The following is a 25165-nucleotide window of genomic DNA, read 5'->3' as shown; positions in this document are numbered from 1 at the left end:
TGGCTATTACTTTTTCTAAAAAATCTTAAAGCCCGTCTTAAGGTTGCTTTACATTCAGATCCCCATTCTATATCTTACCTGAACCTAAAATGATTTTCAGTATTTATGATTGCTGTTTGAAAGTTAATGCAAATCTACGGACATAATATCTTTAGCTCTAGACAAACAGAATGGATGAGATTTAGAAAACTGTGATATTTAGTGACCTTTAGTAAGTATTTTCCCAGCATTTTGAAAAATGCTGAAAACAGAGAACCAACTGGGGAGAAAAATCTTAAGAATGCATACTAAAACACTCTGGGAAATGGGGAGAAAAGTCAAAGCACAGCAGAGGAACCTTTCCTAGAGTTTTATTGTGGATTTCCAGTGGCCAATCAAGTAAGCATGTTAGCATGTAAGCATTGTAGTTGTAAATATAAGCACTGCAGTTAGATTGATCAAAACATGTAGCAGCTGGGCAAGTTGCAGACCTGTTCCCTAGTTGTTGCATTGTAGCTGATGCTGTACTTAACCAGGTAGTTTGACATTTCTGCACGAAGATCATATCATGTTTTCACTGCATCAAGCAGAGATTCTTTTCCTTGCAAGTCCTGGATACTTTAAATTGTTGGAAATCATTTTAAGACATGAATGATTCAGCTTGTGACCACACTGCAAAACCACGGAACTTCCTTCTAGTCAGTTGAAAGTGAAGGTGGGGCTCTGACCCCTTCTTCCACATCAGCCACCTGTTTCTGCATATCACACAATTTCTGAGAAGTTTTTGTGGATGCAAAATAGGGAGGTGATGGACAAGACACAAAAGAAGGGTGAATTATACCCATTTATCCCATGTAATAAGTAACTGGTAACTTTCAGCTTGGTCTGTTCTGAAGAAAATACGACTTTTAATTTCACTGAAAGGTAAAAACAATGCCTATACACATTCAGTTTTCTTTAGTCTACCATCTGTCACTCACAACAAAATTGCTACTTGGGCCTTTTAAGTATTATAGGGTAGGAGATGAGCATGTATACATAAATTGTTCCTCAGAACAGGTTGTTTTAATCCTAGTGGATAATACTTCTATTTTCCTTGTGATGTAGTTTGACCATAACTTAAAACTAGTTCTTTGGGTGGAGTTAGTGTTGGACCCCTCCTGGAAATGAAATAAGTATTTAGTGTAATATTACTAATAAAAATGTCCACTGTAATTATGACTGTGTACTACTTTTAATAAAAAAATATATTGAAAGCTCTCTTTAAAGTCTACCCTTTTACATGTACCAACCTTTTAAATGTGCTGTTATGAATTACAAGGAGGAATAAGGTGATGTTCAGACTTACTTTTTAAAACTCAAAATAGTTTACAAAATGCACAATAATTACTGAAACTAGAATAACTTGAAATGCTTTTAATGCTTTAGGCTACTCTTCTGTGACCCAATTTAGTTTCAATTTTTCACTTTTTTTTTTTCTTTTCATTTCACTAATTAAAGTGCTACACTCAGAAATTACTGTTGGCTGCCTGCTTGTTCTGCCAGAGGCTTTTAATATGAATAGTTCCAATGAAACAGTCTCAACTCTTGGTTTTTAACTCGATAGATAAAAATAGAATTCATTGACATCTCAGTGGTGTAACAGAACTCATATCAATGGCTGTATAAATTAATTAGAGTTTTAGTTGACTTGTAGCAGTTTCTTGAAGACCCCATTTTTTTCTGTCTTTTGATGTGTTCTATAAAATCCTTTGTCATCTTTGTAAAAATCAAATTGTGATTTTACAGAGCTGTACCCCTCCTAATATGCTACCTAAAAATGGTTCATGTTCACTGTTTTTACCAAGTGTGACTTTTAAAAAATAGCGTAATTCAGTTATAACATATTTTATTTAACACTCAAGTAAATAATCAGAACTGTAATTAAGGCTAATATGTCATATTATCTCCATTCAGAGTTTGCTTTTGACTAAAAAGTGTTCCATACAGTTCACGGAGGAATAATTTTATGGGGAATATTGGTAGGGAAGTTGGGGAATTGAGATGATTGTGCTCTTTCTAATTGAGAAAGTCTCTTATCAGAGTACTGTCACTTCAGAATATTATGTACAGCCATTTCTTGTACTAAAAATATGCTGAAGTGGATGTCCTTCTCAAGAACTTTACCATGCACACCCTTTCCCTTCTTCTGTACATGATGTTATCAGCAATGAAAATTAATGTTGACAAACAGTAGTCATAGATAAGGAAGGTGTAGATAGCTAGTCAATGCCTAAAAAAGAAAGTTACCATCTTTTGTTTGGATCAAATTGACCAAAAGTTAATCTCTGTCAGATAAATGAAGATAAAATACATTATCTGTCTGTAGTAGGGCAAGCCTTACCTATGGAAGACCTCTATCTAGTCTTATCAGTGAAAAAGAAAAGGTTAGGGAAATCATAAATGTGAATTTGCCAAATGTGAGTTAAAGTTGTTGATGTGCATCTGTGCTAGGAAATGGATTAGGTTTAGTTAATTAAGTCTGACCTTCTTCATCTGGATAAAATACTGGCATTTGCATCTACGTTTGTTGAAACAAGTTCAAAAAGTACAGTCTTCAAATTACTTATTTGTATAAATTCAAACAGTTGATGAGTTCTGTTCTCGGTCTTTTCTTTGCAACTCTTCTAAAATGCTTATTTTTTTAATAAAAGCACAGATTCTGGACAGTAGAACAGATGGTCAGGGATTGTACTGATAGAAGTAAGTAGATAGTTAGATAGAAAAGTTAATTGGACAGTGTATTCCAAAATTGCAACTTAAACTTTTTCACTTTCTGTCTCTGCTTTTTAGCTTACATAGTTCAGTAGGTCCAAGTGAGAGCCTGTAGGTAGGAGCCCTTTTCCCGCCACCTTTCCCCTCTGTTCCACTCTGCCCCTCACCCCCACTCAAACAAATAGGGACATTCACACCACCTAATCCATGCTACAGCTCCAGAGGTCTAAGGTTGATGGTTGCTCAGCTTCTGCATTCTCTCTCACCCTTGTGCCAGATCTCTTACTCATAGGACCTTCCACCAAACCATTTCAGAAAACAGGTAACAAAAAATAGTCTGCCAGGAGAGGAAGTTGTTTTGGAGCTTTTTGGTGGTTGTTAGATTTAAAGAGCAGAAAATGTTTACATAATACTGCAAGGAGGAATGTTTAACAACAAAAATAAAACACTTAGGTGGATGACACATTTTCTGTATGCTGAAGATCGTAGTAGTATAACGCACAAGTATGTTATGTTGTTGAATCTCCTACTCAAAGCAGAACTCAAGTTCTGAAGAACTCCAAGGATACAAATTCTACAGCATTTCTTAGTAAATTATTTCAGTGCTTAAACACCGTCATTGTGACTTTTTTTTCACCCTTATATGCAGTTGGAATTTCCTTCCCTGCAAATAAATGAGAGCTTAGATTCTGCTTCAGCTTTGTTCAGAGGAATTTGCCTGTAATGCATAGCACTAGTCACAGGAATAGCACTAATTCAGATAACTGGTTTTTGTCTGTTTGACTCTTTGTTTCCAAACTCAGTTAATTAAGAGTTAGGCATCTCCCTTCACAGGATGAGTTGTGAATGGTAGCAGTTTCTTTGTTGCTAAATTTACTGATTACATCAGTTCTGAATGATGCGTGTGTAGCAATGATTTTATTGGCTTTCTGCATTACAGAACAGTAATTCAAAATGTTCCTGGCGGTGTGAGGCCTTCGGACTTCTGTTAACCAAGAGATTCTTGCTCGTTTTCTGTCTCCAGGGATGGGGAAGACTAGAGTGATTTTGAAAACTTCTAATTGTCCCTGCATTCTCTTCCTCACAGAAAATATTTTATAGTTTATATGTCAGTGTATATTCCTTCATTTTAACTAATCTAGTTTTCTAGTTAAAGTATCAGATTAATTGGTAGTTGTAAATTTAGGAAAGAGCAGAGGAAACTTGCACCAAAATATCTTTTATTTGTGACTTCATTTCTCAGAAGAAAAAATATCGATTACTAACTCATTGTTTTGTTTCCTGGGTGGGTGGAACACACTAAAAAAATAATTTGTGTGCTTTTCAAAGAAGAGATTACACACCCTATTTTAAAACAGTACCAGTTTGTACATACCGAGCAACTTGGTCAATAAGAATAGTAATATCTATATTTTTCCTGACTTTTCTTTGAAGTAAATCAATAGTATGAGTTGGTAGGGTATGAGGAGGTTTCTTTGGCTCATCTGCATATATACTAATATGAAATCAAAATTACAGAATTTCATAAAAACAGAAATTGTTTGCATTGGAGAGATTAGTTGTTGATAATGGAAGATTGTCTTGTATATGAGACAAGGGAAAATTCCAGAGTTTTAGCAGTAGTCATAAAATTGTGGTTTACTGCTTGTTCTCAGAGCTTAACTTTACTTTTTTTTTTAAACTGATATTAGGAGAGGAAAATAAGCAGGTATCAGAGGGAATCCAGATACCATAAGAGAGTTATTTACCATTGTGTGGCTTTATCATAACAGTCTGTTCCATTGCATGTTTTAAGAAGTGATGGTACTGTCATTTTTTTCAGCTGATTGCAAACAGCTGTACAAATCCAGTTTGAGTGACACTTTGTAACCTCTGCAGGGTCGGGCTTAGTAGTTAGAAGAAACCAGCGTGCGAAGTATAGGTGCATTAGAAGTAAAATTAGGGATAATTTATTGTATTTTACGAAACTTTTTGTTATCTTTGATCTAACACCATTGATCAAGGAGCAATCTTAAGTACCATTTTTTTCAGTTCAGTTTGATCTGAATTCTAGTTTGGTTGTAAACATGAACAGTTATATAGCAGCTTCATAGCAGGAAGGTAATTTTTCATCTGGAGTTTTCACCATGAGTAATTGTGATAACAATACCATATCTTAATAAATGAAGCACTGCTGGAATTTTGTCTTGCAGAAATTACTTCAATTCCCTTCCTAATAATGGGTCAAATGTTTTCTTTCACCTAAGTTAAGGTTCCTTGTTTTTAATTGCTGGAACAATTATTTTTACAATACATGTTTTTTATCTACTATTCTTATGTAAATGGTGGTTTATTCTGTTATAATTACCACTTTCCTTCATTAAAGCAGATATGTCTGATAGTGTGGTTTTTCTCCTCTCAATTGTGAAGAGCCATCTTCATTATGTTAGTGTGAACAAGACATCCAGGTGCTTACAAAAAGCTTTTGAATGGAATTTAACTCAAGTTGATACTTTGCAAAAGATGAGGGGAAAGTTCAGATTTTTGATACAATAACCTTAGAAAGCCTACTATTGGAATATTTTTTAAAAAGCTGAGTTATTTTTATAGATGCAGACATGAATCAGCCTGGAAATCATAACAGCACTTGGTTTGGATGTTAACATGGACACTAGTAACAGTTCAGAGTCTTTATTTGATTGCTCGTAGTACTAAACTCACTTTTATGAGCACTAAAACAAGTGAAGCATTATTTTAAAATTAACTAACTTGAGTTAAGCATTGTGTAATGAACTGAGTCATCATGTTTGTATGTCTCCACACTGAGTGATACATGTCATTCTTAGTAATAGTTGAACACAGTAAATGCCTTCACAAGAAGTTTGGAGGACATCTGCTCTGGACACGATGAGATGGTAGCAGCAGTAGATACTAACAAGTATGCTTTTGTTGTGGGCTAAATGATGCAAATAAACCTGTGTTTCTTGCAAAAGACACCGTTGTTGAGAGTTATAAATGAAGCCAATTGATTTTTTTTTTCTTTTTTTCCTGTCTAGCCATCTAGAGAGCAGCTGTTTGTCCCAGCATGAATCTGAACTTTTTTGTACTAGCACAGTTGGGCTTCAATTACAGCAGAATTATAAGCTCAAAATATAGACATCAACGGCTGAGCTGTTTGCTTTGTTAAACTTCTATCTGATATTGGCTAAGACTTGCAAACTAGGAGTACTTTGTAATTACAAGATGTCTTACGTAGTTTAGATTCCTACAGTGATCTTGTTCCATGGAAATCCTTGTTTGAAAGGAAGAAATAAACTGTAAGAATTATTTTCAGTAATTCAGTAACTCATTTTACAGTAGTCCTAAAATTGTATGTACTTAGTTCTTTATACAAATATATAACATAATCAGTTAACTAGGTAGAAAAAGGCTATTTATTCCTTTGTCTATTTTTTTGTACCAACTTCTTGATAGAAAAATGCAGATAACTGTCAGGATCAGAGAACCAGTATAAATGTTCGGTGTATTAGTGAGTGTGCAAACTACTGTAAATGTAGGATTGCTGATATAATTGTTGAATGTTTTTAAAAAATAATGAATAGAGACAAGGTAAGTGAAGTTTTTATAATCTCACTATTCCATATTTCCTCCGTCTTTGTAATTATGTCATGTTTTAAGTCCAGAGGAACTTTAATTATGCAAGCTAGTATATGAGCTGTTTGTCAGTGCCTTTTTAAAATTAAAATCTTTATTTGATTAGTGAAAAAAAGCTTTTAAAAAATCTGGTATTTTTGATCTCTCGAGTATTGTTTCATAGCACCCACAGTTCTGGGTTTTAACAGTCAGATCTTAGTTTTTATTTTAAATCTAATGTCTGGTTGAAAATACAAATGTAGTTAAGCAAATTTCTGAGATGCTGTTCTGGACAGATAATGCAATGTAACATTTTTAGTTCTGCTTCCTGTGGAAGTAATGATTACTGATTAGTTCGCATCAGGAAAGAAGTTGTAATTTTCCTGTGAATGATTAGATTCTTATATTCTAATTCATAGTATTTAGACAAATATTGAGTTGGACCTGAACTGAGACAATTCATACTCTGAAATGGAGATGTATTCTTGGCTGTCCATAATGCCTACATAGCTAGGTGATGAAACGTTAATAAAATTATCTTTGAGATTTCTGTCATATCATGTGTGATTTGCTTTTATTACTTGTCACTCCATTTTCAGAGGGGTTAGTACTCATTAAATTTCATAGTGAAAGCTTTTTTTTAATTACATATATTCACAGTTCATATTTTAAGTGAAATGTGAATTTATTTCATTTCAGTAATGTTGTATTTTTTCATGTCCTGACTTGCACATTTGTTATTAAAACACTGTCTAAAAGAAAATGAAAGCAGAGGTCATAATTCATTGCTTACTATAAACAGTTAAAAATTTTTTCACTGAAGCTTATTCTGTCATCTTCTCTAAAAACAGTGGGTTTTCAGGGTTAGAAGGACGTGATTTGTTATGCAGTATTGACAACTATATGTAAATCAAAATGCCTGTCTTTATACAGTATGAACTTCTATTTTAGTAGCTGGAAAAAGTCTGTTGTTAATTTATTAAGATTCACCAAACTACAGAATCAATTGCATGCTATTAAAAAAAAAAAAAAAAAAAAGACCAAAAAAGTTTAAAAACATGTGACAGTATACAAGATCAATAGGTGATGAACTTTGCTTTAAGAACATTAAATCTGAGTATCTTGCATAACTGACAGAAATGATTGACAGCCAAGTGCAAGCATCAAAGTTAGCCCAGCCTATATATATTACTTCAGCTAAGGCCTGTTAATGTGCTCTGTCTCTTTCTGCAATCACAATTAACTACAATAAACTACTAATAGTTAACCCACCTCTGGGGAGGAAGAAATAAAGTTTTCCTATTACTACTCCATAATGCCCACTGTAATATGTCCGATTGCATTTTTTTAATTTTTTTTTTTTTTTCAAATAAAGCTTTGTTTCCGGCAACAGTATATCTCAAATGATCTTTTTCCTGCTTTTACATTTTTAATATAATGAATGAAAATTTTCATGTATCTTGAGTGAACAGTCACTTGTTGAATAGAGACAGGTGTGGAACTGTGATTCTATTTAGGATCTTATCTGTCTGTAGTTACCATCAACACGATAGTGTATTTTCTCCTCAAAGAAAAATAGTTCAACAGAAAACACACAATAAGTAAACTAGTAATTTAGTTGTTGTGTTGGTTGGTTTTTTTTTTTCTGACATTAACAGCTTCTATTGATTATTACAGCTTTATGCAGGAGCTGTCTTAGAGGTATGTGGATGAAAATTGGGAAGGTTCCCTCAAGTCCAGGGTAAGTAAAGCCACTACGGCTCTTTCAAATATGAAATACTGTCACAGCTGAATGACAAAATGTACTTTTAAGTACTACTATAAGTAGTCATAAATTTTGTATATTATATCAGGAAAGTTGCATTGACCTGAGACTCATGTAACTGGTCTCCAATAATTGATAGATGAAATTATACTCTGCACTTATGGAACTACTTTCTTTTCACAGATCCTGCAGTATAATTGTTTTGTCAGTGGATAATGACAAGTCGACTAAAGTGAATGGAGTAACAGTTGTGTAAAAGGAAAATCAGTAGTGTGTGGTGGGAGAAAGCTGCAGGAAAAACATCTGTGAGAAATTTCAAACTGAAATTTACTTATAAATAGGGGAAGACCTTAGGTGATAGCAGTGCTTGGAATTCTTTTTCTATTATTTTTATTTTCTGTAATGAAAATTCTAATACTGTAATTTGGACATAGAGAAGAAAGACTAATTCATCTTTAGACATAAAATTGCACAACCAGCACATCTCCGTCTACTGTGGCTGGTATTAGTACCTCCCTGTTTGAAGGCTGATTGACAAACAAATTTTAAAACAGATTTTAACACAGGTTACAATTAACATAAATTATGCTGCTTTAAACCCTCTCCTGCCACCTCTACCTGCACGGGGTTCAGTTAATTGACTGCAAGACCAAAACAAAGCTATTCTTTCTCCTCCACTGTTTAAAATGCCAAAAAGAGTTCTCTAAATGACTTGTTCTACTTCAGGGGCATGAGGAGGTTAACTTGCTAGCACAGGAGTCCATAATATCTCCATCACCCTTCAAATTTAGCAAAATTAAAAACATTCCCAACTGTTGTTGTCCATTCACTCAGCTTCTTTATGATTGTGAATTTTTAACAGTAAAGTGCTCATTTGAGCTATAGGTTTCAAGGAAATGGTCAACCTGTTAGCCTGACTCCAGCCTGCATTGTGTCCTCCATTATCTTCATATGTTTGGGTCCTAAAAGGGAATGGTTCTCAATTTCTGCTGTGTGCACACTATGAAATATACTCCAAAACCTTATAGTACCAAAGGAAAAACTTGAACATTCTAGAGATTTATTTTTTTTCCCTTTCAATCCTTGGTTATCTAAACCTGCTCAAAGATTTACATTCCCTTAATCATATAGCTTGCTTTTTAAAATTAATTAATACATTTCAGTGTTTTTTCAGTAGGTTCTCTGTTTTGAGTACCAGTTTTTTGGTACGGTAAGAATTAAAAAAAAAGGACTGACTAGTCCACTTAAAGATCTCTTTTGCCTTTTCATCACTAATTTCTGCAGTTGCCCAATCTAAATTTATCTTGACCAAATTTACTGCTAGGGTGTGAGAACAGGTTGGAAGGTGGGATAAATTTTAAGAGCATATTTAGAAATTTTAAGAAGCAGTAGAATGTATTCTTCCAACTGGTGTTTTTCCTCACATTAGTGTTAATGTTAGACTGCTGCTACTTAGATTTTCCCCTTGATTTTTAACTTCTACCAGAAACAGTATTTAATGTCTTCATCTTACTACATTAAAATTCAAGAAGTGTTTTTATTTCAACTTTTCACTTGGATGCTTGCTATGGAAGTTAGGTTGCCTGAAGGTCATGCTGCTGCTTTTGGAGCATTGTCTTTGTAGGCTTCATTGAACTGTGTCATTGACAATGTCTCACTGCAAATAACTCTTCCTTTCCCATAGCTTCTGCTAGGATTTTGTTGTGGGTTTGGGTTTTGGGTTTTTTTTTTCAGAATATACACAAAATGGCACCACTAATTGCATGACAGTGTATGTATTAGAATACATGGATTAGTATATGTTACTTCTGTTTCTGATGGTGAAGTCTTCACCTTTAAGTACCTGTGTAAATTGTTTTGTCACTTGGGTTACTCCCACAGGCTTGATTTGTCATGGATTACTTCTGGATTATATTTTATTTGGCCAAATGATGAACAGTGGTTTTTCTATAATGAGATATCTTTAAATAGTTAAGGATTAAAATCTGTTGAATTAATAAAGTTTTGTAAAAATTATATAGTAAGGAAGTTACACAGTTGGAAAAACCTGTGCATGCTTGTGGTTTCTAAATGCAATATTCTATGGTCCTTCTGTATCAAAATTTCTATCAAAATTACTGGCTATATATTTTTTAGCTACAAATAGTTGCTGAATATAGCTGTATGCCTGAAATGTGAGAATTATTAGATATGGAAATATATCTGTTGATACTGGGAAAGCAAAGAAGTGACAAGTGATGAAAAAAATCTAGTCCTCAGCAAGATTATATCAATCTTAAACTGAATGTTACTCTTTGTAATATCATAACAAACTACTAAATGTTTTTGTGAATATGGCGAAGGATGTCTTATTATTTTTTTTCAAATACAGCTTCATGTGATGTCAGGTAACAGACCACATTTCTGTAAGTCTCTTTAAGTTCAGTACTGAAACATTTTTCTTGTTAAGTTTCCCTTGAAAATAAATTGCTCCATTACAAATGTTTTACTATAAAATTCCTATATTACATGTATTTTGAAATTGTTCTGTATAAAACTGTTCTTAAATATTTATCATTCAAAAGCACTCCATCAAAGTAGAATATTGAAAACATAAGTGACAGGATTCATAGATGAAGCAATATCTTATTATACCAGGTAACACAGAAAATGTGACAGTTTTTGGCTGACATCCATAAAGCTAATGCTCTGAAATAGAATAATAAATCAGCTGGGTCAGTGATTAATCTAGCATATTTGTTTTAAGTTGACTTTTCAGTGGCAGCTGTGTTCTGTTCACGATGAGATAGGAGATCACAGTGTCTAGACTTCTATGTTCTTTCCAGTTTGTTTAACAAAAACTGAATTAGGCTGGGTTTCTTCATGGAACATTTCTTTCATATTTCTTTGCATTCTTTTTGCTCATCAGTAGAATAACTCTTACCTCTCCCTGTGTGACTCTCTTCATTAAGAAATGGACATAATCCCAGCAAATCTGTTACAGAAAAAAGGTCCTTAATCCTTGAACTCATGCAGTATGCAACTACATTAGATCCCCTGACTTCAGAGTGAGTAAGCACTCTGTTATATTGCCCAAATTCTGTAAGTGTGAGGGAGATTCATTGAGCTACTAAAATGTAATTTGCTGAGAGATTATATTTTTAGGTGAGATCACTTATTTCCTGGCTATTTTAATCTGTAATTCTTAAATACTGGCGAAAGTCAGTCATATTAACCTTAAATCTCACATTGGTAGAAATGTAGTAAAACATTTAAACATAGTAAAACATGTTAATAAAGCTAAGAAATGTAAAATATTATAGTGGGAGATGTGCATCATTTTATTATAACTTTTTGTAAACAGATGATACACAAACTAAAACAATACTTCTCAGAAATGTCTCTTGCCCTACTGCTTCTGCAAAATACCCTGTCTTTTTTTTTTTTTTTGGTGAAGTTTCTTCAGGCTTGACTAGAGCTCCGTCTTGGATTTGCTTTTGAAAGCATGTGGTGCTTTGTATAAAATAATGAACAGCTGCATTGTAACTTGATTAATAGACTACAAATAGTAGTTATTGATGTGCCATATGAATTCTTAAATTTAAATTCTTAGACTGAGCTCCCCAAAAGGTAAAGAGCTATAGCCATTAAAATGTAAATGAGTGCTTGATGTCTGCTGTAGTTGGTCTCTTTGCTAGGGTCTCCTGGAGCAGGTTCATGCAGTCTTCAAAACAGCAGAGCATGTATTTGTCCCCAAAACAAATTATTAAAGAGTCTGAGGAAATAAATAAATGCTTTTGGTTTGCCTGTGTGCCCAGTGATTTACACATTCACATTTTTAGCAAATATTGCCAGTTGTCTTAGCAATGCTTACATACTTAAATGACATAATTAAATGCTGGGTTTTCCTGTCTTCATAAAATACTACTCTGCTCCTCTTCCTTTTGTTTTGGTTGCTTTTCTTTTCCATAGGTTTAAAACATGACAGCAATGCCTCAATAAAAACCAATTTTTTTTATTCAAGTTCATTTCAGTACAAAATGGTCCAGTCTGTGGTATAGCCCAGTTCTTTTTGCCTTTTTTTTTTTTTAACAAATCTATGACAGTCTGCACAGTCTTATCTTTCTAATAATTTTTTTTTTCTTTCAAACTGCTTGTGTCTAAATTCAGGGCCAAGTTAAGCAAACTACCTTTTATTTCATTAGTTTATGCTAAGTAATATTACATTTCCTATCTGTTTATTGAAATTAACTCAGAACAACTATTTATAGATAATCTTAGATGTACTTTAATTATACTTCGGTGTATTAGTATTAGATCACTTCAGTTATTTCCTATAACACATTTTGTATATGTTTAGGTAGTTATATATGCTGCATTGAGTTGCATGAAGCACCATGCTACTGTTTGATAAAATGTAAATCTTCTGAAAGATAGTAATAATTCATGTGCTTTCTATTGGTAATTCAGTGTGTGAAACATTCCTTATTCATGAATGATGATGGAAGCATTCCTTTCTGATGTTGCTCTTAGAGCACTAACAATTCTTTGCCCTGATCTTCTGGTGTAATACTGAGGGTCGGGAGGGATAATCACCTTCAGAAAAGTATGCTGCTGCTTTTCAATGTACAATCAGCATTTTTAATGAGGCTTGTCTGTAATTTGAAGCTGTGTGTCTGTACACAGCATCAAGAGTTTAGAAGAAGCTAAAGCGTTCTGTTTACTAGAAAAATATCATAAACTGAGAAGTCTATGTCCAGTTTAAAAAGTTGGATGCATCCCCACGGGCATACATGGTCCTCGTAAGTGTTACAACAGTAAGCAGTGGAATAAATCTAAACTAAAAGCACAGCTTTTTTAAATAACAAAAGGATTAGAAGTTTGAACAAGTGGACTTTGCCATTACTGGCAGATACTTGATCACATTAGATACTTGCTGGAAGACATGCTTTAGCTTACCAGGAGGAAAAATTGTGCAGTAAAAAGTTATTGCTGACCTTGTGGTAAAGATTTGACTAGTTCTGACGTGCTTTTCTGCCATTAAAATCTGAAACTGATGTAATAGAGGCAGTAAGGTTTTTAATCTCCTACAGAGTTTTCTGATTTGAGGCCATTGTAAACCTTCCTATGCATGTAGAGACGGACAAGGCTAAACATGCTTGTCTGTGTGACAGTTGTTTGAAAACAAGTGTGAGATTTTACTGCCATTGTATATTGGCTGTCATTCAAGTATTAAGAAATTAGTTTAATTTTTTTCTCAACATAATTTTGTATTATTTCAGTTACAGAAGAGGCAGGAGATCTTTGCTTCTATAGCAGGAATCTAAATAATGTGAATATTCTGAATGTAGATATCCTTGGTAGTCTGGATCATGCCCTTAATATATTAACAGTAGGTAGTCAACTCTGTTTACAAAGTTATGCCTAGCATATAGATCTGCAACTCTGCATGGAGAGATGTGGTGTTGTATATCTGTTTTGGGTCATGAAGTTTTCTTATGGTATATCCTACTGTACCTCAGAGAGAATAGTGCAGGTGTGTGCATGCATATACATAGACTTGCCATTTGGGCCTCTTAAGAGTCCTTGGTAGTCTCCATTTAGGACTCTAGGCTTTAATTCCAACAGAAGTACTTTTCACAGACTTTCTCAAAACAGGGAGGTGTTATATCAAAACAAAATGATGTTACAACGATAGTAATTCGTAGGCAGAGCCTGCTCTTAGGTCTTTAAAACACTGTTCAGTATTACCTCTTTTTGCAAAAGAGTTTGATGCTGGGCAGGCTTTAAAATGACCATATGCACCTGATCCTTTTCTCTGACCTTTTAGTTGTAGTTGATTGCCTGGCAATCAAATCTGCTCTGTAGGCTCACCTCAGGATTGCCTTCAGACAGAAGGCATATGCTTTGGTATTGCACATGTTTTATAAGAGCATAAGGTGAAGTGATTCTCTGAACATTATGTGAAAGGACAGTTGCAAAGCTGGGAGTAGAACAGCTCTGACTTCTAGTCTGGTGCTTAATTCACTGGAATTATAGTGCCATGGCACCAAACTCGGAGTTCATCTTGTGGAAGTCAAAGTGGAAAATGCCTTCCCTGCTCATCCATGGAGGGATTATATAAATTCTTGTTTCTCTGCAGTGGGCAATTTATAGAGCTGCTATAGGGAGAAGAAAATGGGTGAGGTAGCTAGAATGTCAGACATCAAAATATTAAATAATGGTGTAAAGATGTGCAGCCTTCAGACATAGGATTTAGAGGGGAAGCTGTTGGGGCAGTGCTGAAGGTGGAGCATGTGTGCTGCATCACATGATAAGCAAGGAACCCCATGTCCCAAGAGGTGCATTGTAGCTGCATCTGACTTCCTAACCCCGTCAATTCCATTCAAAGGCTGTTTATTCAACTTAGGGTATGATTTTGTGGAAAAAAAAAAAAAAAAAAAAGTGATGGGATAATCTGTAGTTTTAACGCATGTCAGTATATTAGTTTCTCACTTTAGCTTCCAAAATTGAGCATATACAAATTAAGTCATTTGTACAGTGAGTTTTTTCTTTGCTGCATTGCAAATGTGACTAATGCAGAAAGTCACTATGATCAGCATTAGAAATAAATATGCCATTAACAGAAACCAATTTTGTTCTAGCTGTCTAAAATATCAGGAAAAATGCTCTGTAATGCGTCAGCTTTCAGAAGATTTAGACATTTGACATTGATACAAGTGTGTAATAGCTACTTTTAAAGTGACAACATATAATACTGCCTATAGAATACTTTCTTCTTCTACCTAATTCTGTTCCCAGTTTATGTGAACTTGTTCAGTCCAACACTGCAGCCAGTGAACAGCCACTCATGTCCAAATGAGCTTTCACCTGTCACTCAAGTGACAAATCCTCACACCTGTTACAAGCTTAAAGTGCTGTAACCTGAGTTAACCCGTAAAGGCTATTCTTTAATACAGCTGAGCTCCACAGTTCAGATTTGCTTCTGAAACTTTATCCATTTTACTGTGCCATCTTGCTATTTTGCTTTAAGTTTTGCCATTAAGTTACCCACTGTACTGACTGCTTTTTACAACCTGCTTTTCATATAAAGCCCTAGAGACTGATTTCAGCTTTAGATTTAAGTTGAAAAAAATGTGGAAAAAGTGAAATAGTGCAATGTGTTGTGGACTTAACAAAGAATAAGAAATCTCTGTGCTGCTTTTTTGCATGTTACTGTTCGTGACAGCCAAGACAACTAACAGGTCACAAGGACATGGGAAACTGAAGTTAAGAATTACATCTTTGTGAGTTTAAATCAGAATTGAACTGCAGTATGTGAGCAAGTATTGGTCATTTAGTGCTACTTGAAATTGTTATACAAGTACAGCTTACAATATGACATTAGTGAATAGTTCTGTAGAAAGAACAAAACCAAGCCTTAACTTCTTCTTCTGGGGTCTAGTATATCTGGCAGCTCATTGGACCACTGGTATTTTTTTAAACTTGTTTATACTGTATAATGGTTGGTGCAGCAGGGAGAGTATATGATTTTTGATATGTACAGGGAGCACAGTGGAAGAGGGAAGAAAATAAATGACAGTATGTATATAGATACTGAGAAAGTGTTAAGGTAACTGTCTACAGTGATATAAAGATAGGTAAAAAGATGCCAGGGGACATCTCTACAATTACTGAGGAAAGCACTACACTTTGTGAGGCAGTACGAAACATTAGTCCTGAGGTTGCACTCATCTCCATGCACCAGCTGGATGCACTGCAATTTGTGAGAGATTCATTGTTGTCTGCCCTTGAAAAAGCAGCTTTAACATGCAGCTAGCACCTTTGTAAGAGTCAAACCATACTGACAGGGTTCATCCTTGGGGAGAGACTACTGACATACTACAGGAATGTCCAGAATCCACTTAATGTCAGTACAGATACTAAATTCAGCCTTTAGCGTGAATGTAAAAAGGAGGAATAAAGACTATGCTATTTTCTAAATAAATTTTAAATACTTCTAGAACTCAGACATTCATTAGGTTAAAGTGTTTGGAAGGGAGGGGATTATGCTCATACTTTGTCCTGAAATAATTTATATTGTCTTTTTTAAGTTAATGTTAACACAGGGCCTGGGTTGTGCTGTAGGGAAACAGGGACTGTGCTGCTGCGAATGCTTGCTGTTTGCTGATTAGTGCTCCAAGCGAAGAAGTGTTCATCTGTAGCCCACCTCAGACTTGACCTTCTGTCCCTGTAGCTACATGAGAGGCCTTTGAGTCTATCTTAAAGCTGATTGCCTTTCAGAGTGTCAAGAGAAGAGGAGATACCAGCTTCTCTTCTTGTTTTCTTGCTGGTTTTCAACATGTAGTCTCGGAGATCACCGCAAAACAAGATTGTCTGTCTTGTTTGCAAGAATAACACCTCTACCCACAGTTTCCTCTGTGCCCTTTCACCTGCACTGCTGCAGCCTGTGTGGAGCATGCTGATGGGATGTGTGTCATATTTAGCCTCCCTCACAAAGATTATCTTCAGCCAGATTTCGATCGCTCTAATGCTTTTTCTCACATTTGCATGTCACAGCAGCATATGGGCCAGTCTGCTGAAGACTGTCAGTTGTACATGCAGATAAACTGATTTACAGTTGCACTAATGTTCAAGGAAATTCCAAGCAGATAATGAAGTTTGTGTGGAATACTAGCAAAAATAGGGTGTTCCTTAGACATAATACATTTAGTATTATTAATTTGGTGAGGATATTAAGAATGTTAATACTAAAATATCTTCTGAAGCATCATTACAAAAGAAGTAATTCAGGGAATACTAGCTTGAATGTAAATCTACTTTATGCAAGTGGAGAAGAGTTTGATTATCTTTCTTTCTTCTCTCCAAACCATAGCTTTTGTCAGGAGTGATAAGCCAAAACTCTTCAGGGGACTGCAAATCAAGGTAACCTAACTTTTTTTTTATTTGGGATGTTAGGAAGAATTAAGCTTGGTGGAAACAGTACTCCTGTGGATTGTTCTTTATTTGCTGATTAAGTAATCCTCTAGTAGAAGACATATATTTATATTGCCAGTATAAATCTTTATGAGTTCCTGCTGCTCATATTAATTAGTTTATTGCTCAGTAACTGTTTGGTACCAATTCTTTGTTGTTGTTGGGGTTTTGGGGGTTTTTTGTTTTTCATTTTAATCCAGGAAAAAATATACTGGAAGCCATAAGTAATAGCAGATGGGAAAACAATGTGAGGAATGCTTGCATTCTGTCCTTACTCTGTTGATATCTTGGATTTACTCAAGCTTATTCTGCCATAGTTTCGCTTTGTACGGTTCTGTTCTCCCCTCATTTTCTGAAGAAGCTGCTGTTTCCATACAATCAGTGATTTCTAGATTATTTTTACTCCTCACTCTCAGAATTTCCTTCCTGTGTTCTGTAATTCTGTTTTTCTTTATAGTCTTCAAACATTCAGCTTTATAGAAATGCATGTACTGAATGGTGTTTCTTATGGCTTGCATATATGCAAAGCTGCACTGCCTTAAACTCTAGCAATTCTTTGCTTTCAAGATCTAGTGTAAGACTTCACCTTCCCCTTAAAATCCTGAGTGAACTTCCAGCGTACTTCAGTTATACATCTTGATTCTTACATCTTGTGCTCCCATCTCTATTCACCAAATGGCACCATCTGGAATCACTTTATAGCTATGCATGGCTGCAATAAGTGATTTGTCTTCTCAGCAGCAGATTCCATCTAAAACAGATTTCCTCTGTCTGTCTCATGCATTCATGTCTGTGTCCTCCAGTTTCTTTCAAAAGCTTTCTCTCTTTCTGCATGACTGACTGTTTCATTTTTATTTTAAACTTTGTAGCTGTATTGAACATCAAAGCAGTCTGGACTACAATTGGTATAGCACACTACCAGAAAAATATTAGTGCAAATGGATCTGTATTTTACAAGACTGTTGGAAAACGGGTTAGAGATGCCACTAACTTCATTAAGTAAAACCAGCTAGGCTAGCTCAATAGGGTAAAATAAAATACTTCTGGAGAAATCTTTCTATAAACTTAAATGGTTAGAGCCTTCTAATACTGTTAAAAGCTTTTATTTGCATTACATATTTTGTGACTTGGTGAGTCTTCAGAAGCATTAAAGTATTATGTTACCAGCAAAGCTGAGCAGGCACAGATACAACACAGCAAGAAAGAATGTGATTAAATTAGAAATTGGTAGTAGAACTTCAAGCTGTTAAAGTAACCAGAAATTTCTAAAATGGTAAAAAGGCTATTGATTATATAAAAAAAAAAATCATTCAGCTGCTTGATTCAAAAACCCAACTTCAGCAACTTAAAACAATTGAAGTAGAATACAGTCTTTCAAACCTAGGCTTATGGCATTGCCCCCCTGCATATGCATTAGCTTGTGTATTGGGCCAAGGAGAACAAGTAGATGATGTTTCTCACATACACACCTCCTAGACAGCTCCACGCTACCCCTTCACTTGACTTGTTTCTCCACTTCCCTTTCTTTGACATTAAATGCAAGTCAGAAGCCTGTACTAAAGCTGTTTCCTACCTGTTTTATTTAAGGAAGGTAACTCTGTTCTGGTCCTCATAAGCATTTACTCCTCTTAAATTAATGTGTTTTCATTTCCTGTGAAATGAGGCCTCTTTGTCCCTTATGCTTTCATCTTTTCTCCCACCCTTATTCGTTAGAACTACTCAAGAAAGCATCTAATCCACAGCTGCAAACACTGGCCAACTCCTGCTGGTGGAGTGTGCAACTTACAGCATCTCTCTGTCTTTAAAGCTTCAGTATGGTGTCTCCCCTCTTACCCGTTCTTCCTTTGCATATGCACACGCACACAAACTCTAGCTTTGAACATTTTCTTCTCCTTTGAATCTGAACAGTAGGTGAAAACATATTGGAAGAGAGGAGGTAGCAGCATAGGAAAAAAAAAAAGCTGAAAGACTGATCTGATAAGCTTAATTTGATTTTTATAGATTTGTTTTCTTCAGGAAAAGTAGAATACATTGTTGTTAAACACTCTAGTAATGAAATTCATAAAATCAGATCAAAATACGTGGCACTGGAATATTTATAGCATTGAGCATTGTCAAGAACAACGTCTGTTTGTTTTTTAAGAATTCTAAGCTTTAAAAAGCCAAAGCTTAGGTTGATTTCTTAGCATAAATTTTACTGCCAAAGTTTGCCCAGAATACTCAGATGTAATTTAGTGCTCTTTTCTTAAGTATTCATGGTGTCACTCTGGTCTTTTTACTATTTGTGCTTTGACATCTTTTTAACTGATGTAAATCAATTGGAGGCTGGGGGGTGAGTGTTAATATGGAGAATGCATTTCCAGCCCAAGGTAGCTGACGTGGTTTGGTTTTGGTTTTTTTTTTTCCCCTGCAGTATGTGCGTGGTTCTGATCCTGTACTAAAGCTGCTGGATGACAGTGGGAACATTGCAGAAGAACTGAGCATCCTCAAGTGGAATACAGATAGTGTGGAAGAATTTCTAAGTGAAAAATTAGAACGTCTATAAATCATTGCTTGCGGTCCTCTTTCCTTTTCATGTTTTGTCGTGGTAATCTTCTGTGTGCTACAATTGAAAAAACATTCCGGCTTCTATATTAATTTTAAAATATCTGTTGTGCTGTACTAAACATCTTGTAATAAGAAGGGGAAGCTTCAACACACATATCTGACAAGTTGACAAACAGAATAGCTTGTCTTCTTAATATATTTCAGCTCTTAATGCATTTATCACTAACAAAATTTTTTAAAAGTTAATTATGCAAATATCAGTTTGTTATAATTGGACCTGTTTTTACAAATGCTCTTAAAACTGAAGAGCTTCAAATAATCCAAATGATTACCATGTTTTTTGTCTGCTGCTGTTTATAAGAAAATCAGAACCAAATGCAATGTACTATCTCCCAAAGAAATTTGACTGCTAATGCCCTCTTCTTTTTTGTATTGGAAATGTCCTTTTTATAGAAGCATTGTTTATAGTGAGTATCTAGTTCACAGGTTTTGAAGCTGATGGAGGAACTCATGCTCTGGTGCTGTGACACATTTAGTAAGTACACTTTAGTGAAGACTACATAGAAAACCTCTGAGGTGTATGGAAGTCAGATGTCAGGTGTGCTTTACGTTAAGTGTTTTGCTTCAGAAAACATGAGATATAAGTCTTGAAAAACCTTTCCTTCAGATTTTAACAAGTTTATTGGAAGTCTGTTGATCAAATGAATTTATAAACTGTTCTTTTTAAAATGTTTATTTTTCTTTCTCTGTTGAAATTTATGTGAACAGGGAATATAGACAGTATATATGGTAATGAGTCAAATCCATTATAACTTGTCAAGTTTTTTCCACTTAAAGTGAATAAACACGGTAAGCAAGAACGATGTGAGTTTTTTTCTGAAGTCTAATTAGCAAGTAAGTCTTCCCTTTAACTACTTCATGCACACCAGTTTTTGATTGGATAGATGTTATGCTATAGCCTGAATTCGTACTCAGTTTTTCTCTTCATGTATAATTCTAGATCCCAATAAATTTCTCTAAAATTTACAGATTTTACTCCCAACTTTTAGGAAGAAATCATCAGCTTCATAGCAGAACAGTAAACTTGGGACTGAGACCACACTAAATTAGCAGAAGTAATACACTAAGGTCATTCTTTAAGCATAGCCTCCTGAGTTTCTACTCCTGAAGTATTTTTATAAACTCTTCTTTCTAAGGTGCACACAGCGAGGTCACATGATGTTATCCTCACTGGTCTCAGTCTCACTCTGTGCCTTTCACTCTTCTTCTTGTAAAACATGCTGCTTATCTCCCAGATAACTTAGTGTGGGACAGCTACAATAGTGGTCACCACCGTCTTAAAGAAATATGAACTATACGCAGAAAGCACAAATCTTTGCAGCTGGTGCTAATTTATCAAACATGGATTTGTTCTTGGGACATGTGATGTATTAGTCAGCAGATCAGCTACAAGCAAAACATGTGGCATGACAACACAGTATTTTGGTAGTAAAAATATGCTGCCATCCACTGGTCTTTTAATATACTGACTATATCCCATACTTCTCATTCCTCTGTTTGCCAACAAGGGATTTCAGTTTCTGTGTTGGTGATTTATTATTCTGTTTTAGCAGACTTAACCTCATCCTTCTCTCCAGCCTTAGGTCCTCTTTACCATTCAAAAGAGGGATTGTTTGCTTCATTTGATGTTCACCAAATATGTCTCTCTGCTTCTTTCTCAGTATTTCTTCCTTCCTTCTTAACATGATGACCAGAGGGTTTCTGAGCTTCAGCCTCCATTTTCTTTACATGTCTTCCTACTACCAGCCCACTACTTCCCTACACAAACTTCCTCTTCTAACACCGGGTCCTTCACTCCTGCTCTTGCTTGTCTTTCACAGAAGCAGGGAACTCACTCTTGTACCAGGAGATAACCATCCTGTAGTGGAGAAGGATGACAGGTCAAAGAGTTTCTCTTCCAGCATAACTGGCTTTTATGAATGCAGTCCCAGTAGTGTTTCTGAAGCCTTTTACCTTTTCCAGGACTGGTTCCCACTTATTTTCATCAAGGAGACTGGACATGATCCTTTCTCCCAGTTTTCCTCCCTAGGTTCTTGATTTGCTGATTCCTATTTTATATATTCATCTTCTCTTGTAATACAGATATTTATTCCCTTAGCTTAAAAGCAGACACAAGGTACATCCCTGTATTTCCCTATATATAGGAACACATCAGGAGTCTTCTGTGATTCTGTTACTGAGCTGCTGAGCCCTGAACCTACTCAATCTGTTAGCCTCTAGCAAAAGCTTTACCAGTGCTTCTTGACCTGTTGCCTGTTCTCCATGCTGTTCTTGAAGTGTCAAATTCATCCAATCCTTGCTTTATTCTTTCATTCTATCCCTTAGATGATACTCAGGTTCTTGGCTCTACAGACACATGCTAGGAACATTTAACATTCTGGCAGAACTGAGATGGGCTTTGTGCTAAAAGAGGCAGTTGGAGTGGGGAGTAATTTCTTTTGGAAATTCTTAAGTTTCTATTTATCAGTGTGGGGTTTTTTTTTCCTCCAGTCTGCAGCTGTGAAAATTCATAGAGCTCAAAAGGTTATTTTGGCTTGTGGCAATTAGCTACACAAAATATAAGGTTTAAAGCTCCCGTTTAAAAAGGAAGTGATTCATTTTTACTTATAGCCATGGTAAGTACCCAGTACTTCATGAAAGGCATTCACTCAGATTTATGTAAGAATTATTTAGTCTTATATAATGTTCTTGTTGTGCCAAATCTTGAGAGTGTTAATGAAAGGAAGAATAAAAGCAGCAAGCATGCATGACTGAGTTGAAACGTGAAGTGTCCATCTACCCCTTCTATCTTTTTAGAAGGAAAAAAAGGCAACTCATCTTGCAGGAGAAAGTATCAGTGCTTTTTAAAAAAAAAATAAATTAAAAAGTGTTGTACATTCCATTTTGTACAGAGATATGATATGTAGATGAATTTGAAGCACAGTGTACAAGCTACTTGGAAGGTTTCCTAGGTGCCTGCTTAGTCATAGATTCCTGCAATGTGAACAATATTATTGTAGCAGGCAAAAATCTGTTTTGGAGCTAAAGGAAACCTTCCAGCAAATATTAAAATCATGGAAAGAAAGTAAGTATTCAACTCAGTCTTTGTTTTATTGTTTCATCATACAGATAGAACGAGAACAGGTTGCCAACTTAATGAAGAGCACGCACCAAAAAAAAAAGTACGTGTTCAGAAACCTGGGCTCCTATTGAATATAATTTTTGTTTGAACCTGAACTGTCAGAAGCAAAGGAAATCTTCTGATGTTCTTTTTCAACCAGGGACATTAGCCCCCCCCCCCAAAAAAAAAAAAAAAAAAAAGGCTTTATTGTCGTTCTACTTCATTGGCATGGAAGCTGGATTTTTAGAGCTGCATTAGAACGTCTTTACATTCTACCCATAAAGGCAAACAGGCTCAAATCTAACTTAAGAGAGTTTCACGGGTGCCTTGCAAGGAACATAATTTGCTGGTTCTTGCAGTGTGTAAGGAAGGTTAGACAAAGAAAAAAATTTTCTTTGCTAAGGATGCTTTGACCACATAAAGTAAATGGACTTTGAAATTTGTCAAGTGGGCCTGAGAGGTGTCCATCAAATGCTAAAACACAGAATATTTATATCAATAGCAGCTAAAGAAAACATCGTCTTTAGAATTTGTGTGTTTTTCTTTAAATTGTTAACTTTAAGGCCCAACCCAGCTACACTGAAACAAATTTGCTCTCATGCCTAAGAGGAAGAGCCTAAGGGACAAGATAGCCAAGGAGACAAAGAACAGTTATGTTATTGAACACGTGTGGTTGAGAACACCAGCTTCCCTCCCAGATGCACTCTTGTAAAAAGTCTAAGCAGAGGGTAGCTGGAGAATATTTTCAGTATTTTTTTCCTTATCACTTGTTATAAAGGAGGGGCAGATGGAAACGCATTATGAAATTACTCACCTGATGAGCTCAGACAGGAGACAAGCTACAAAACCAGAGGGAGTATCCTTGCATTTATTGATTTTAAATAGGAACCATGGCACAGGCTGTCTCAAAGAGTACCTGAAAATCTGTTATGTTTTGAAATGGATTCCTGGTGCTGAATGAGGCTTATCAGCTTTGTTGCTGTCCAGGAAACAAGTTATCCAACTATGCGTGGCAGTTGCACCTCCGTACACTGAAAGCCTTACACACAGCAGCACTTGTATCCACTGACATACCAGTTAAACAAAGCTTCTAAACATTAATGCAGTAAGTCTCTCAACACGCAACCAAGATCAGAAGAGTTGACCATGATTTACCTTTGCATCAAGCAAGCACTTTTGAATCATAGTTCATTTTGTCTGCTCTCTGCCTGTGTTGTCAAACATAATTGTTTCAAAGCACTTGTGACAGTCCCAGGTGAACAAGACAGCCTAATGCATGAGCTTTGCATAGACAGTGGTGACATGCATACCCTCATATGGGTATTGTTTTCCTTGAAAATACACACCACACATATATTCTACAGTGGCCCGGTACAAAACTGTATTAATGACATATTAATAGCGCATTTTTTTGAAGTTTCTAGCAATATCAGTATTTTATCCTGACAGCCTTCAGAGGCCATATATGCCTAATACAGTTGAAACATTCTGTAGAAAGGGAATTGATCCTAGTGCACAGGAGTTCAGTTGGAGTTGCCAATACTTGCCAGCACTTTGATGGTGGTAAGTTTGGGTAGGTCTGTACCACATCAAAAGATAGGTAAGAGTACATGTTGTGCCTTGGAAAGTTATAGTCTGAGCAGCTTCAAAAAAATAAGACACACTGGTATGAGCATCATTACAAGCTATAAAGTGTATTCCACAGTTGCCAAGCCCACATAATGCAAGTTTAAACAACATCTTTGCTACAACGTGCTGCAGTCATGCCTTTAGTGCTGCAGCTCTGTCTCCCTGAGGGTTACCCATTCACTGAGTTCAGACTGAGAGTAAGAGCAGGTCAATTTTGACTAGACAGAAAGTTACATCCTTAGCCATTTCTGGAATACAAAGATACTCTTTGAACATCTTCCAGAAGCAACAACAAATAAATGAACATATTAGCAATTGAGTAGGAGAGGAAAACAATTTCATATTTTCATAGGAACACTTACCTGGTTTTTATTTAGTAGGAACAAGGGCATGAACTGAAGGCAGCAGGGCAGTAACAACTAAGCAGTAATTTGAATAAGAATAAAACTGTTTAGTAAAAATCAATGGATAATACAAAACTATGAAATGGTATTTTCTCATAACTAACTCAGGGTTTCAATCTCAAAAGGGTTTTAATCTCAAAATAACAAAGATTTGTACACAAAGTACAAATTTTTCTTAGTTTAAAAGCCATGCTTAATTTACTGCTACATTAATTACACAGGCTTTCAACACATTAGTATTTTAAAGAAAAGTAGTTGTATGTTCGTGTGACATACAAAATACATCCCAAAAAGGTAAGAGTTAACAATCAAACTAGCAGAATCAAACTCCAGAGACTGGGATACTTCTGCTTTGTCTTA

At 35.5% G+C, this 25165-nt stretch overlaps 1 protein-coding gene across 2 annotated transcripts in view; it reads left to right on the top strand.

Annotated features, from left to right (window-relative positions):
* Nucleotides 1-20558, top strand: part of SELENOF (selenoprotein F) — a 28178-nt gene extending 7620 nt beyond the window's left edge. The window contains exons 3-5 of one of the 2 annotated variants that reach the window (XM_074906523.1): nt 8023-8086; nt 16965-17014; nt 19479-20558. In XM_074906523.1, coding sequence (XP_074762624.1) covers nt 8023-8086; nt 16965-17014; nt 19479-19610 — 246 coding nt within the window. In that variant the 3' untranslated portion in view covers nt 19611-20558. The remainder of the gene's footprint in view (nt 1-8022; nt 8087-16964; nt 17015-19478) is intronic. The other variant, XM_074906522.1, reaches the window with a different exon arrangement.
* The last annotated feature ends 4607 nt before the right edge of the window (nt 20559-25165 follow it).

Source organism: Athene noctua, chromosome 5, assembly GCF_965140245.1.
Source record: "Athene noctua chromosome 5, bAthNoc1.hap1.1, whole genome shotgun sequence".
Taxonomy (NCBI): Eukaryota; Metazoa; Chordata; class Aves; order Strigiformes; family Strigidae; genus Athene; species Athene noctua.
The sequence above is the reverse complement of the archived record's forward strand: the minus strand, read 5'-3'. Positions and strand labels throughout refer to the sequence as shown.